General features: G+C 47.2%; 1 protein-coding gene and 1 long non-coding RNA gene across 2 annotated transcripts; one reads left to right on the forward strand and one right to left on the reverse strand.

Moving 5' to 3' along the window:
- SLC22A7 (solute carrier family 22 member 7) lies at window positions 1-13,733 on the forward strand. The gene is made up of 10 exons (XM_010411086.3): window positions 1-441; window positions 2,890-2,993; window positions 5,997-6,151; window positions 7,525-7,693; window positions 10,011-10,128; window positions 10,707-10,816; window positions 10,903-11,117; window positions 11,595-11,703; window positions 13,064-13,270; window positions 13,447-13,733. The coding sequence occupies exons 1-10, from the start codon at window positions 64-66 to the stop codon at window positions 13,508-13,510; spliced, it is 1,629 nt and encodes a 542-aa protein (XP_010409388.1). The 5' UTR covers window positions 1-63; the 3' UTR covers window positions 13,511-13,733.
- Window positions 13,734-13,909: 176 nt separating this feature from the next.
- Window positions 13,910-15,442, reverse strand: LOC109146182. The gene is made up of 3 exons (XR_002048072.2): window positions 15,004-15,442; window positions 14,780-14,929; window positions 13,910-14,067 (listed from the first exon to the last, which is right to left on the reverse strand). It is a non-coding gene; the product is annotated as an uncharacterized LOC109146182 (long non-coding RNA).
- Between the last annotated feature and the right edge of the window lie 47 nt (window positions 15,443-15,489).

Here is a 15,489-nt window from a genome sequence, read left to right on the forward strand (position 1 = left end):
TCAAGCTCATGTTGCTGCTCCTTGGTACACAGCTGCTCTGAATGAGCAAACTCCACAGGAAAGATGAGATTTGAGGATCTCTTGCTGGAAATTGGGGGCTTTGGCAGGTTCCAGATTTTGATTTTGGCTGTCCTCTGCCTCCTAAGAATCAACCTTCCCATGCATTTCCTGCTGCACAATTTTCTTGCTGCTACCCCCTCTCATCACTGCGCAATTCCACACCAAGAGGCATTTGTTAATCTCACCATGGAGGAAGTTCTGCTCATCAGCATCCCTCGGAAGCCTGATGGCACTTTCAGCTCCTGTGAGATGTTCTCACAGCCTCAGTTTCACCTGCTGCTCAACTCCTCTCTGCAACCAGAAAACAAATCCATCATCCAGCACTGCCAGCACGGATGGGTCTATGACCACTCACAATTCACCTCCACCATCTCCACCCAGGTAATTCCTGGCCTGTCATCCAGACAAAAATGAAATTAGCTCTGTGCTTTGAGGAGCAGATGGAGAGGTGTTTGCTGAGTGCACAGAATGAAAGAGGACTCTGTGCATTGAAACCAGTGGCCGTGACCTGTTTAGAGAAGATGTCCTGGGAGGGGGAAGCTCTCTGAAGCTCATTGTTAGGAGCTAACATTTATTAATATTATTTTTGTGAGCATCTCATCTTGCTGAGATTGATGCCAACATTTCTCATTGTAATCATCTTAATTTCTCCAGATGATTGAGAGATTCAGGAGGGGGTCAGGTGACAGGGGAAAGACACAGATATAAGATTTTCTCTGTGTGGGCCACATGGCATTTGAACAGGATTGCATCCTGTCAGGGTTTCATATGAGCTCTTGACTTCCTTTCTTGGTTTTCCAAACACTTTATAACTTCTGTTCCCTTGGCCACCCCTCCTCACTGATCTTCACCTTCCTCCTCTTCTCCCCAGGGTTGTGCTGCCGCTCTTCTCTTACCACCAATATCTCTCTGCCTAATCAAATATTCTCTCCGAGGGTCTTCCACTGAGATGGAGATCGTAATCAGCCATAACCTTGCACCTGCAAAAAGTCCCTGCCCATCAAATATTAACCACCCGCCTTCTGAAACACTTTTCCAGGGCTAGCAGTGATACCTCTGGGTGTTAATGCTTTACTTTCCTTGGAAAACAGTCCAAATCACACAAGGTCTCAGGGAAGGGAAAATTTGGTCAGGCAAAAGGGGCACAGTTGGGTTGGATAGAGCCGACTGTCTCAGTGAGAGCAGGGACAAGTCTTAGTGCTTCCTCCCCACCTCCCAACCACTCCTGCTTTCATCAGGCACAGAGGTGAGGGTTGTGTGTGCACTGCATCTGTACCTCATTTCTGCACTGGTTCAGGGAGAAAGATGTGAAGCAGTCCTAAGAGAAAGGCCAGGAGGAGGTACTCTGCAGCATGGAGCCCCATGGCGCTGCTCCCATGGGCCAGTGGCCTTGTGACCTGTTCAAGGGACCAGGGCTTTCTCTGGAATCCTGCTTTTGTAGCACAAAAGGTTGCTCAAGGTCTGTCTGGCCTCATCAGAGAGGCTGCTAGTCCAGGTTGATGATTAAATTAAATTTTGACACATTTGCACACAGAGAAAAATAACTCTGTTAATCCTGCAGTGATTGGTGATATTTGCGCTCCCAAGAAAGTAAAATTATGTTCATTTTACTTAACTAGGATGAATGTCCAAACCAACTTCTCAGTAAGAAATCAATAGGTTAGCATTAAGAGTAAGTATTTGACCTCACTTCCCCTCTGCCCTGCTTCTTCCCTGCACAGACAACTTCCAAGGAAACTGGTCAGGGCAACAGAAAGTGGTTATCAACACAACATTCCCTAGTGCACACCGAGGGGTGTGACAGCTCACTGCAGTGGGACACCCTGCAAATGCCCAGCTTACCAGGGCAGTCTCAGGGGCACAACAGAGGGAGCTGGGGGAGATTTGCAGATGGGCACATCTTGCAGAGGTCAGGAGAAGAAAAAGGGGAGCTCTCCATGGGCGGTACCCAGGAAAGTTTTCTGATGCCCAGCTGTGTCCCGGGAGACATCAGGCACAGCATCACCAACCAGTCAAAGGAGGGGATTATCCCACACTGCTCTGCACTGGGGTGGCCTCAGCTCGAGTCCTGGGGGCATTTTTGGGCACCACAATATGAAAAAGACATTGAGCTGTTGGATAGCATTCAAAGGAGGGCCATGAGGATGGTGAAGGGTCTGGAGAGGAAGCTGTATGGGGAGCAGCTGAGGTCACTTGGTCTGTTCAGCCTGGAGGAGACTGAGGGGAGACCCCATCGCAGTCTGCAGCTTCCTCACGAGGTAAAAGCAGAGGGGCAGGCACTGATCTCTTCTCTCTGGTGACCAGTGACAGGACCCGAGGGAATGGCTGGAGTTGTGTCAGGGGAGGTTGAGGTTGGATATCAGGAAAAAGTTTTTCACCCAGACGGTGGCTGGGCACTGGAACAGGCTCCCCAGGGCACTGGTCACAGCACCAAGCCTGAGAGAGTTCAGGAAGCCTTTGGACAACGCTCTCAGGCACATGGTGTGACCCTTGGCGTGTTTGTTCTGTGCAAGGCCAGGAGCTGGACTCAATGATCCTGATGGGCCCCTTCCAACTCAGCATATTCTACAGCTCTGTGATTCTATGAAGTGTTCACAGAGAGGCTGTCACAGTGGGGAGGGATAACTGGGACTTTTGTAAGATGCAGCTTTCCATTTTCCAGGACTCCGGCACTGTCGGATGTGCAGTTTAGTGCAGGATTTCACCCCTCCATTAGTCTTGGCAGATACAAACTGCAAGACACAATGTCTGACCACTGGAGTGAAGGAGTGTGAGAAGGCAGCAGAGACTGGGCAGGGCATTAAGTGTCCTTCTGACCTTGTGTTTCAGTGGGACCTCGTGTGCGAGCAGCGTGGGCTGAACCAGGCAACAGCAACCTTCTTCTTCATCGGCGTCACGATGGGGGCCATGGTGTTTGGGTACCTTTCCGACAGGTTTGACCCCTCCCAGGCTGCTCCTCTGGGGCCTCAGTTTCACAAAAAGAATTCCACAAATATGTGGCCTTCAGTAGGCAATCAGAGAGGTGGGGGAAGGAGAAAAGGCAATGGTAAAGGGAGAATCCAGCCGCTCAATTGAAAATTGGATTCAAGTCATACTGGGAAGCAATGCAGGGAGTAAATGCTTCCTGCATCAGAGAAGCAGCTCTGGCCTTCATTAGGAGTCAGATGCACTGCTGACTGTGGTCAGAATTGCTGCAGGAGCAATGAAAAACAAAAGAATCCAGCCTGAAAGACCAGTTTCAGGAAAAAAGACTGTCTAAAAAAGGAGAAAGCTGATCAGAACAAAGCTGAACAAAAAGCCTGAAAGAGTTAACTCCTTGCAAATTATACACAAATTGGCTAATGACACCCAAGAAAGGGGCTCAGAGCAAATGTTTGCCATAGTTCAAGAGTCTCCAGCAAGCAAAATCTGACTCTGTCATTCCTAGAGAATCAGGGTAAAGGAGGTTCTTTACAAGCAGGGAGGTATTTATTCCTCAAGGAAAAGCAGAAGCAATGAAGAAAACAGGAACAAATCTGCTCTCTCTGGTTAAACGTTGGGATGTGACAATATAAACCCAAAAAAAAAGAAATCCACGTACTAACCTAGAAAGGGCATCAGTTAAGAAACTAAGTATTTTTGCAAACAGCAGGACCAGGAATCCCACCAGAGGATAGAGAGTCCAGGCACACAATTGGGATGTGCTATGCCCTGGACAATATTCATTTTTGGGAAACTGCCTCCTGATTTCCTTCCTCTGGGAGGAATTAGAGTACAGCAAGCTACAAAATCACTGTGGAGGGGAACCTGAGGTGTGAAGGACCCAGAGACTTTAGTGCTGCAGATGGGATTTTTTACATCCATATCTTTACCCAGGGGTGTTTGGGTACACTGTTACAAGGATCCAAGACACCTGGCTGGTTTTCAAACTGTGTGCCTTGGCTTTGTATCTACAATAGTTTTATAGCACAGCTGGAGGGAGAGAAATTCAGAATCAAGAAAAGGAGCAGGATAAAACATGGCAGAAAACATGGTCTCACAAGGTAGCAATCAAGATGAAAAATATTCTGTTTCACAAATGGATTGTGAGGGAGAAGAGCCAGTAGAGGATCAAGGCATAAGAGGAGCATCTGGAAATCAAAAGACTGTAGTGTGAGACATAAATGAGTCTGTGCTTACAGTGGGAGGATGTGTAGAGGCAGGTGTTGGAGCTGGAGCTTTGAAATAAGCTGACTGAAGGCGGCAGAGAGAAATAAACCAGAGGAATGCCAGTTAAATCCCAGGAGCAGGGAGTGGTTATCCTGGAGCACCTTTGGGATAGAAAAGCTTTAAGCTGGTCTCCAGATAAGATCTCAGGAATGCCAGGCAGCCTGACCTCTGTCTGCACCAGCCAAACTGGCAGAAACTCCTCTGAAAGGTGGAGCCAGAGCCCCAGGGGGAGGTAGGACGCACCAGTGAAGAACCAGCCAGGTGTTTTCAAAAGATCCAAGAGTTACAAATGTACTGGATTTCTTTGCATTCACCAACAGGCATGTCAGCAGAGGAGAGACCGTCTCAGTCTCCTTCTCAAACACTCCTGAAGAAACTGAGCTGCCCCAGGGGAAGAAGAAAGGTCTCAGCATGACTAAATAATCAACTAAAAGCCAGGAAAGAGAGAGGAGATGCAAGTGCTCCATTATGACAAGGGAGGGGCCTGTGCTTGGACTTGTGTGCTTTTCAGCACATTTATAAATAATCTGCGAAGGAAGCAAGTGGGGAGGTGATGCTGAATCTGGCAGAGATGAGGTCCCAGTGTGGCGACTTTGCAGAAGGAGCTAAAGGACTCTGTGACTGGATAAGAGAATCAGAAAACAAAATTTCAGGGCAGATTAGTCTAAAGTAGAGAAACAATTTAAACTTCTCATTTAAAATGGAGGCTCTGAGCTGACCACGGCTACTCATTAGGAAGATTTTGGCATTATGACTGATAAACACAGTTTTGCTCTAGGCAAACATCCACACAGCAATGAGTAGTGGCTAGGAAAGCAAGAGGAAAATTAGGAATCATTAGGTTAAACCTCAGATGTCGCCCCCCACACCTCCCCTATCACCTCTTTAAAGTTGACTTCCCATTAGCAACCTTCCTTTTCTCTGACAGAGATGAGATCCCCCTTCTTTGTGCTGACAGTGAGGCAGAGATTTCATCTCTGGTGGTCCAGGGGAAAAAACATCTGGTCCTGGAATTTTGCTACTGTTCAGGTTCAGATCTTTCTAAGCCATTACAGATATTTGGATTTGAGAACTACTCTACTGACAAATTTTACTCAGGTAAACCCTCCAGCAACCTTTCACTGTGAACATGTGTATGCAAAAATACATATATATTGTTTCTGGTATTGTCTGCTCTTCTCCAAAGACTCTTTTTGTACCTTGTCCTTGTTCTGAATTGGTTCAATGATGCTTTGGCAGACTTCCAGACTGGGGGTTTTTTTTATGAAAATGGCTTTTTTATTAATTTTTATGCTTGTGCAGTCTGCTCCTTTTATTGTACAGTCTTTCAGAGATTGTGCTCTCCTACAACTCTCTTTGAACACCATTTTAATGGCATTATTTCTAGGAGCCTCCCTGTATCCTGCAGTTCAATCCTGCCAGCTCACTCCTGGTTTTCCTAGCAGGTAGAGTGCATTTGCTGAGAGAGTCCAGTAATGGGTGCTTAAATAGCTGCCCTAAACAGGTGCTGTCCAGGAGAGCCGGATTTGTTGTTCTGAGCAGTGCTGCTCTTTCCACACCCAACGTTCATGGGGCAGGCTCTGAATGGGCTTGCACCACTGTAGCACCAGCTTGATCCAGAGCCATTTCCTCCTCTCCAGGCTGTTGCAGCCTTTAATTTTTCCTCTAAAATCTCTGGTTTGCCCATTTCAAACCCTGCTGCCGTGCCAGGATTCCAGCCACTGTAACCCAGCCTGTGCTCGTGGCAGGTTCGGACGGAAAACCATGCTCCAGCTGTCTCTCGTGTGCTCCGTGGTTTTTGGGATGCTGAGCGCCGCCTCCGTGTCCTACACAATGCTGGCCATCACACGGACCCTCACCGGGGTGGCCCTGAGCGGCATCTCCCTGATTGTCGTGCCTTTGGGTGAGTGTGGGGGGCTTGTGGCTGCCAGAGGGACTCCTGGCAGGCAGTGGTTGGGAAGGGACTTGTCTGCCAGGCAGGGCAGAGTTAGTAGGAACAGGGCTCTGGAAATCGCTGCGTGTGCGAATTACAGAATATCCCCTCTTGCAAGGATCCAAGAATTACAATTTGCTGTTAGTCTAATTAATATTCCAACAGTCTACTCAAAACACAACAACCACTTGTTAGTACTTCTGTTGCAACAAGATGCCCCATTCCTGTTAAGTACCATCAGTAACACAATAAAAGCCACATTCCAAAGTCTCCACCCTTTTCCTCTGATACAGAGTTCCCACCTTTCAAGCACACGCTGTCAGGACAATTCAGCAGCATTGCCCTCTCCTCAGCATGAGAGGATGGTGTGTCATTTACAGGGTGTTTCTACTTCCCCAGGTTCGAGTTTGCTCACAGTTGTCCTAAGTTGCCAATGTGTATTTTACAATAAGGAGAAAAAAAAAAAAAATCACACAGAGCTAGGCAAAACTGAAGCTGAAGGATTATGGTAATTATATAACAAAAACAAGCTCCAAATTACAGGATATCCAGTAAACCACTGGATGATTTTGTAGATAGAGCTGGGACATACTGGGCAAGAAGTGTTGTACCCAAGAACACAGTACAGGTGCAGCAGAAATTTCTGGGATTTTTGCAGATCTAGCCAAAATGAAGCTTAAATGGCTTCAATACTGCAAAAGCCCACACAAGACCTGACAAATCCCAAGGCCTGCTGTGTTTGTTTATTGTTATAAAGGTTGATTCCTGCAAGACATAGTAGAGCTCAGAGCTTTCTGATTGTTAGAGACCGCAGCAAGATGTCCAAACCTTGGGAGGAAAACTGGCTTTTAGTTCACACACACAAACAAGGAGACTTCCATCTGGCTTTACACGTGTGCTACTGTCTACTCTGGGTGGATTCCATGTGAACAACAATTCTTCTCAATGTATTTCTTTAATCTGAAATAATGAGTGGACAAATGGGAAATTGTGCTGACAAGATGGTTGGGGGGAAAAAATCTGGTTGGTGAAGGCCAATTGAATGCTATTGAATGGGATAAAAAAAAAAATCTCTATCACCAAGAGTGGTTTTAGCACTGTTCCTTAACACACATCCAGTATTTCTTTCTTAAAGTTTTCTTTTAGTTGCTCACGGCTTTGCAAGAGGTCAAGAACTGTGGCTGAATATTTTAAATGTTCCAAATATCGGCCAAACAGGGGAACTTTGTGAAGGAGAAGACCAGGGACGTTACCTTGCTTTGCCCTCGTTGAACAGCCCTGCAGGCCCTCCCTTCCCGGAGAAGTCCTGCGTGTCCCAGCTGAATGCTGCCTCCCTCTTCCAGGGATGGAGTGGGTGGATGTCCAGCACCGCACCTTCACCGGGATACTGACCAGCATCTTCTGGAGCGTTGGGAACATGCTGCTGGCCCTGGCAGCGTACCTGGTGCGGGAGTGGCACTGGCTGCTGGTGGCCGTGACAGGACCTTGTCTCCTGAGCATCGTCTGCCTGTGGTGAGTGCAGCCACCAGGAGGGGATTTACCTCCTCTGCTGATCTTAGGCTTCACTCAGCAACCTCAGGGTGAGCAGGACTCATCCGTGTCCTGTACCTGGATTGCCCAACCATGGCAGCTCTGGAAAACTGGAGTGGCCTGGGTTTCATCTCTCCAGCAAGGCCAGGAGCCAAGGTCACATCACAGTTTTCGGGACAATGAGGAGGCAGGGCTGGGGCTGAGGCATTTGGATGACAGGTGGCAGCACAAGGAAGCAGGATTTGGTGCTGCCAGCTCTGTCAGACCCTGCTCAGAGTCAAGAAAAGAGATTCCAATAAAGGAACACACAACCAGATCCAGGCTTCAATCCCTAGTAAACCCAAGATAAAAAAATTATCCATTCTCTGTCCTCACCTCACTGGGAAAGATTCTTTGGGCACCAAATTTTCCATGAAAGCCACTGACACCTTCAGGCTAGGCCAGATTCATTTATCTCTGCACTTCCCATGGCTTTTCCCAGCTGTGTAACCATCCTGATGGACAAAAACCACCTGCTTTCTATAGGCAATTTCCCCCCTGTAGCCTTATTTAAGAAATACTTGACATCTCCTAAGCCTTAAAATGGGAGATGGTTCTTTTAATCAAAGAAACTTTGATTTTTTTTCCTTCTTTTTTTTTCATATAGTAATACAAACTAGAATACAGAGTTGATTCACTGGCAGTGTGACTGCAATGTGAATTGCATCAATTTATTGATGGTCTAAAACCATCCTTTGAATAAGCAGCTCCATTTCCTGGCTGGGAAAAAAGGTCTTCTGCTGATATAAGTAATCAGGTATTCCCACAACTGCCCCTCTGAGAACATTCAGAAATGGGGGGCTGTGTCTTCTTCACCTTAGGGTGGTTGTTTTGTTCCTCTTGGGCACCAGAGCAGTGCTGGATCCCACTGCAGAAACCACACACGTGTCCCTCAGGGTAACAGGCAGCTGCAGCTGGAAACCTTGCAGAATAAATTCTGATCTGTTAGATACATATGTCCAAAAATTACATGCATAATCACTGCACAGAAAGAGTGATATCCAAATGCTAAAGTGCCTTTCAGCTGCTGTCAAAGAGGCTTCTGGAGACTTTGATTTGCTTGCCTACTGTGTCTGTCCATCAGCATGAAGCAGTAAGTTAAATACCTGCACAGATCTAGCAGGAAAATCTCAAGCAACCCTTACAAAAATGGGATATGAACCGGTGCTGTTGTTAATCAATGGCTAAAGAAAGATGTACATTTCCACTGGTGATGAGAGCTTTCTGGCAAAGAGTAACTGCTGGTATTTCACTGATGAAGCCCAACACAACTAAAATACATGTTCTGCTGACTTTTTTAGTTCCAGTTGTTTTGCTCTCTTTCTAGGACAACCAGCCATAAAAAAACGGAGTCCTTGGAAGTGCTGAAATTCACACATGCATTTGGACCCACCCTTTCCATCATAACTGTTTGATTTTTGTTCTTATGTTAATATCTTTCATGGAGATTAGTTCTCCAACAAATTATACTCTAGTCTTCAAGCACTCATAAGGTCAGTGATTGCAGAAAATTGAAAGTCTCTGAAGTACGGAATTAAAATCTAATTTAGCACTCTGTAGATATTATTGACACAATGTCAGAACTTAGTGGAGGCATTAGACAACCAAAAGACATGGAATTACTCTCTAGAGACAGAGGCAGTAAGTGCAAAATGCCACTTTTCCTTCTTTATACTTCCCAAGGTTGTAAGCTTGTGGGAAGGAGACGAAAACTCTCAACAAGACCAGTTCTCCAAACATTTTTGCTCTACACATCATTTTCAATTCCTGCTTGAATAGTGACAACAGTTGCTCATTAGTTTTACTGTAATCTGATTTAGGGCACATGAATCACAAACACTGGATTGTAGGGATCTAGTCTCAGACTATTCCAGTGGGAGACCCCAATGTGCATAAGGCTTTGATTAATGTGAAAACCAAATCATTTCAGCAACTAACAAAGTACATATAGAGCTCACTGAATCCTTTCTGCATTGTAGTTTTTAATATCTGACAATTTCAATGTTTAAAGAGTCTCAGAAAGCACAAATGTGTAAATACAAACTCCCTGGGGCCAGTTTTAATTGATAAGAGTTTGAAACTTCAACCAGCTCAGCCTTCAGGGGTAGAAGAACACGTACATGTCAAAAGAGCGTCCCACTACTCTTCCCATGCACCATTAGCTGAGGTTGAAGTCTCATGGAGAAGATTCCAGAGCCATGTACATGGGACAGAAACCATGCAGCTCCAACAGGAGTCGTCTCATCTCCTTCACCTGCAGGTGGGTCCCAGAGTCTGCCCGGTGGCTCATAGCCAAAGGCAAAGTGAAGCAAGCGCACAGGCACCTGCTCAGATGTGCAAGAATAAATGGAAGGAAGGACTTTGATGTCTCACCAGAGGTAAGGAACTGAAGATCCAGACACATGTTCTTCTTTTCCCACTTTGTCTCTCTCTATTTTTCTTCTAGTTGATACCTGGAGCAATGCTTAGCCTGCAGTGTGGTCTGTGGGGCACTGTGGGCATTTTGCTCTAGAAAGCAGAAATTCACTCCTAAAGATAAAGAACCAGCTCAGTACCCTTTAAATGAATGCACTCCTAAGAACAAAGCATGCATCTCGCTGTTAGCTCCTCATACAACAGCAGGCAGCCACATGGGGAAGAGGCCAACACTGACTTGTCCAATGCCATGATCTGCCATTTCTCTACAGCCCTTTCTGCCACACGGGGCACATGGGTGAGAGGGAAGAAGGGGCCATGAGAAGAAAAAGAGGTCTGAAATAGCAGGCAACCTGTAAAGTTGTGGGAAGACATGCCTCTGACAATGTATGCTCAGAGAATTGTTCTGCGAAGGGAATATATGGAAAATCCAAGGTGGATCTGAAGCTGGGAAGGCGAAGGCCCCAGCCTGTCCAGGGTTTCATGTCTGGATCCTAAAAGTACAGCAGCTGAGCTATTTCTTTCTTTCCATCTCTCCCAGACCCTCACAAGGATGGCAACAGACAAGAACATGGGAGGGAGTTACTCCTACATCAGCCTGTTCAGGACCCCAGTCCTGAGGAAGATCTCTCTGTGTTCTGGTGTGGTGTGGTAAGCGGTGTCACTTCACAGGGGGGATTCATCCTGCAGCTCCCAGAGGGATTTCCCTCAGTCCCATCTCCACCCGCTCCTTGCAGGTTTGGTGTTGCCTTCTCTTATTACGGCATGAGCATGAACCTGACTGGCTTTGGGCTCAACATCTACCTCTCCCAGTTTGTCTTCGGCATCATTGAGATCCCAGCCAAGATGGTCATGTACGTGCTGGTGAACCGAGTTGGACGGCGGCAGAGCCAGGCATGGACGCTCATCCTGACCGGACTCTGCATAGGAGCCAACATTGTCATTCCCAAGCGTGAGAAGCTCTTCTGCTCTACACAGCACTTGCTAAAGTGGGGGGGTCCATTTTGTGCCATGCTGGAGAAGGAGAGCCAGAGATCTGTCCACAGGCAGTTCTGTGTAGAGAAGTCCTCCACCTGAAGGGTGTCTATGAGACAAGGTCACTAATGTGAGCAAACCTTAATATCTTGTCACAGGAGATGGTGTCCAGTCACTGTGAAGTGACTGGTAAAGGGTCCAGTGATGGCAAAGCACAGTGCCTGTCTTAATTATAGACCTTGTCCAACGGGAACTGTCAGGACTATCCTATCATCACTTCAGCTCCCACTTGGGCTAATACTTACTAAACTTACACATCCAGGCTTTGGAGACAGCAGCTCCAGGGCTATGAAGCTCTCAGTTTTGTGAGAGCACTGAACCTTCTCCCTTCTTACGCCTGGAAGCTTCTTCCTAGAGGCAGCTCATTGCCATGAATGCCTTTTCTTTCCCCCAGCCTTCACCTCCCTGCGTTCCGCAGTGGCCATTATGGCCAAGGGTTTCTCAGAAGCTGCCTTCACCACTGTCTACTTGTACACCTCGGAGCTCTACCCCACCATTCTGAGGTAAGAGAGGCCACCCACCTGAGCACACACCCAGGGCCTGGCTGGGGTGCTGCCCTCAGGCCTTGGACATCAGCACAGCAGGATGTGCTGTTGACTACATTGCAGCAGCGGCCCCTTGCCTCTGGAACTAGCAGGTTCTAGGGATTTTATATACTCACAAGAGAGCGGCAGAAAGCCACCCTTTTTTTCACCTGGGTTGTGGGTGGCTAGGTTGTGCTGACAGGAAGATGAATGGAAAGGTGAGGAGCATTCTGTGTGGGAAGATCTTTGCACTCCATAAAGCACCTGTGATTAGTAAAGTCTTCATTCCCTGTGATAATCTGTCAGGAACTGTTAAAAGAACCTGAAAATAACTTGAAATACCAAGTTTTACAAGGGACACATACTACCACATGTTTGATAGTCTTTTGGACATCAGATGATATTAAAGCAGGGATTAACTAGCCTTTTGGGAGGAAAACCAGAACTTACTTGACATACCTGGGTAATGGTAACACAAAACCAGATTTAGCATCTGCATAGTTTGGGATGTAGCTGAGTCTGGTGGAGGGAATCACCTCACTGATTTCTCTGTGCAAGTCTGAAAAATCCCTCATGAATCACAGCAGGCCTTGTGGCTTACTTCACTTCTGTCCCTCCCTGCCCGGAGTACCCTCCTCTGCCATTTAGTCCTTTAGCTTTCAAAGGTCTGTTGCATGTGGGGAAGGATTCACATTTAAACCAAAGTGGTCACACTGATCTGCTACTTTTTATACCGGATCAGTTTGTATCTTTCGTGCTCAAAGACATTGATAAAGACAAAATTGTTGGTTCCTTCTGCAGTAGTCGTTGTGCATATGCACAAGCAGGTCCTGGGATCCTTGTCATCAGTGTGAAATGCCACCCATCCCCTCAAAAATCAGGTCTTATTTCTGGTCTCCTCTCCAAGGTCTCCTTCCTTGGACCAAAAGTGCTCACAGGTATTTCTGGTGTATGCAACCTGCCTAGAAGTACCTGGGAGAAGGAGGAACTCGGATTTGCTCTAAGCAGGTCAGAGGACTCACTAGTCTTACTATTAGAAAATGCTCCCAGGGTTTTGATATTCAAGGGGGAAACAACTTTACTGCAGGTATTTTTAGTGTGGAACTGCAGTTCCTTTCTCATAATAGACATGAATCTATTTCTCACAGCAGCTACAGTTCCTCTCTGGGAAATATTATGATTTTAGGAAGATATTAAGAAAGAAAAGGAAAAAATGGCAGAGGAAAAACCCGGGGGGGAAAAAAGCCTCAGCACTTAGAGAGAATTGCGGGGCAAAGGGCAGAGGTCTGACATGACACAAGCAGCGCTCTCTTTCCCGTGGTGGTCTGCACCTTTCCAGGCAGAATGGGATGGGGTACACCTCCTTCATGGCACGGCTGGGAGGGGCCCTGGCCCCGCTGGTGTTCCTGCTGGACGAGGCGTGGCGGTCCCTGCCCGAGGTGACATACTGCGGTGTCGCGGTGTGCAGCGGCGCCGTGGCCTTTCTGCTCCCGGAGACGCTCAACGTGCGCCTTCCCGAGGGCATCGAGGACATCGAGAAGCCACAGTGAGTCACCTCCGTCCTGCCCTGCACGTGGATTCTGCCGAGGAGAGGGGACATCCCTCTCTGCCGCCTGCCATTCCCCGTCGGTGGGTGGCAGGGGAAGGAGGGACAGCCCGGTGCAGCTGTCAGCCTTCCTGCTTTTCTGTCCATCAGCCCAAACATGATTCTTTCCCTTCCAGAGTAAAAGTGCCGCCAGAAGCCAGCGCTCCCGAGGGCGTGCCACTGCAGGCTCTGCTGAAGTGAGGGACCCCGTGGGACAGCCACCGTGTAGGACTGCACAACTGAGCCATGCTCTGAGCTGCCAGGGAAAGAGCCTTTACTGCCCGCCAATCTCACTCCCAAGGGAAGTGGGACTGAGGACACTGGAGGAAGGAGGCAGGTCAGGACACCAGCTGGCAGGAGCTAACCCACTCTGGAGTGTGGCCAGCAGCAAGGATGCAGAGGTCTAACAGGGTATGGAAATAAAGGCACCTTGTGCTAAGCTCTTCCAGTCTTTGGCCTTGTTGGATTTTGACCTTTCATGTCACTGCACAGCCTTCCAAAAACTACAGTCCATCGGTTTATACACCTCGAGAAACAGTGCAGCAAGAAAAATACTGAGTGTGAATCGTGCAAACCCAAATAAGCTGTAATAAATCCAGCTGGGTGGTAATTTATGGTTTATTTTAAACCATAAACTGTAGCTACAAATATTTCTTGTCTTTAGAAAAGGTCCGGACAATTTTCACACTGAAGCTCAAAACCAGCAAAAAGGACATGCAGGAATCCCACTGAGAATGGGTTAACTGCAAGCATTTTCCCTACAGACACAAAGAAGAAAAAAGGTTTTCCATTTAAATCTAGTGTGTATGCAAGAGCTATACTTTAAGGTATAGAAAAAACCAAAATGAAACATAACAACCAAAAACCCAAAAAACCAACCAACCAACAAGAAAAAAAACCCCAAACAAACAAACAGAAAGAAACAAAACCAAACAAAACACAAAAAAAAAACCCCAAAAGCAAAAAAAAACCCCAAACCCCAAACACAAAATCCACCTTGCTACAGGAAACTTTGCATGGAATATTGAGCAGTTCATTACTGGACTCCATTCTGCTTACTGGTCTGATACATTGATCTTAACTTTATGGAATATCTTTGCCTCTTCCACTTAATTACATAAACAACAGAGATGAACCACCAAATTATCTATCAACTGGAATTCCTATAAATTTGGAATCCTGATAAACAGCACGTGCCCAAATTGGGAAGAGGGAATGGCTTCAGGATCTGAGTCCCAGGTGCTCTGTGATTCCCTGGGCTGTGAGGTGTTTTAAGCTAAACCATGCACAACACCGTGAGAACACACACTGAGGATGCATCTGAAAACAGATGCAGAGGCACATCCAATCCCAGGTCCAAGAGCACCTCCTAGCAAAAACAAGCTGCCTGGAGAATTTTTTTAGCTGCTATAAGAGAGTAGCTATTTTTTAAATTAATTTTTTCCATCCATGAATCACTTAACACCTTACCTTGTGCTGTCAAAAAAAGAAAAGGCAATGTGCAGGTCGTGACCGATCTGTGTTTCCTTCAGCAAAAGGGTCTTTATTTCTTGGAAATATATCATGATTTACAGCAACCAGCTAGAGCATGCAATGCTGATGTCATTACTCATACAGTAACTGTAGGAAAAACAGAACATTAACCAACTCAAAACCTAAGAATTTTCATTACTGATAGGTTTGTTAAGACAAACCTGATTTGTGGTGGGGACGAAATCTGACTTCCAAGTTTTCAATTTGTGAGGTATCTTTGGTCTGCTGCAGGTTTGTTTGTGAGGAAGACAGAAGTGATGGTAACAAACAAGAAGACCTTTTCACATCCAGAAAGACCAAATTGGGTTGAAACGTACGAGAAGACAAGAAGTGAAGAGTCAAATGGGTTAGGAAGAAGAAGATCGACTGGCTCAGAGCTGAGCTGCAGCCCCGGGACTCGTGTGCACAGCACCGACACCCACGGCTGGCGGTCCGAGCCCGGCGGCGGCGACCCACGGGGAGGGAGGGTGAGCATCCCCCGCGGGTCTTGAGCACCGGAGGGGAGCGGTGGGGGCAGCACTGCAGGGACCAAGCCTGGGCTGGGGGACAGGGGACACCCCGGCCGGTGCCGCACCGGGGAGCGGCGGCAGGCCCGGCCCCGCTGCGGGCGCCCGGCGCGCATGGCCCCGCCCCCGGCGGCTGCACGG

The sequence above is a fragment of the Corvus cornix genome, chromosome 3 (genome assembly GCF_000738735.6).
Source record: "Corvus cornix cornix isolate S_Up_H32 chromosome 3, ASM73873v5, whole genome shotgun sequence".
Classification (NCBI taxonomy): domain Eukaryota; kingdom Metazoa; phylum Chordata; class Aves; order Passeriformes; family Corvidae; genus Corvus; species Corvus cornix.

Coding starts and splice junctions, on each gene's coding strand:
- SLC22A7 (XM_010411086.3), top strand. CDS start 64: ATGAGATTTGAGGATCTCTTGCTGGAAATTGGGGGCTTTGGCAGGTTC. Junction 442..2,889: donor CCTCCACCATCTCCACCCAG/GTAATTCCTGGC, acceptor CTTGTGTTTCAG/TGGGACCTCGTGTGCGAGCA. Junction 11,704..13,063: donor CTCTACCCCACCATTCTGAG/GTAAGAGAGGCC, acceptor GCACCTTTCCAG/GCAGAATGGGATGGGGTACA.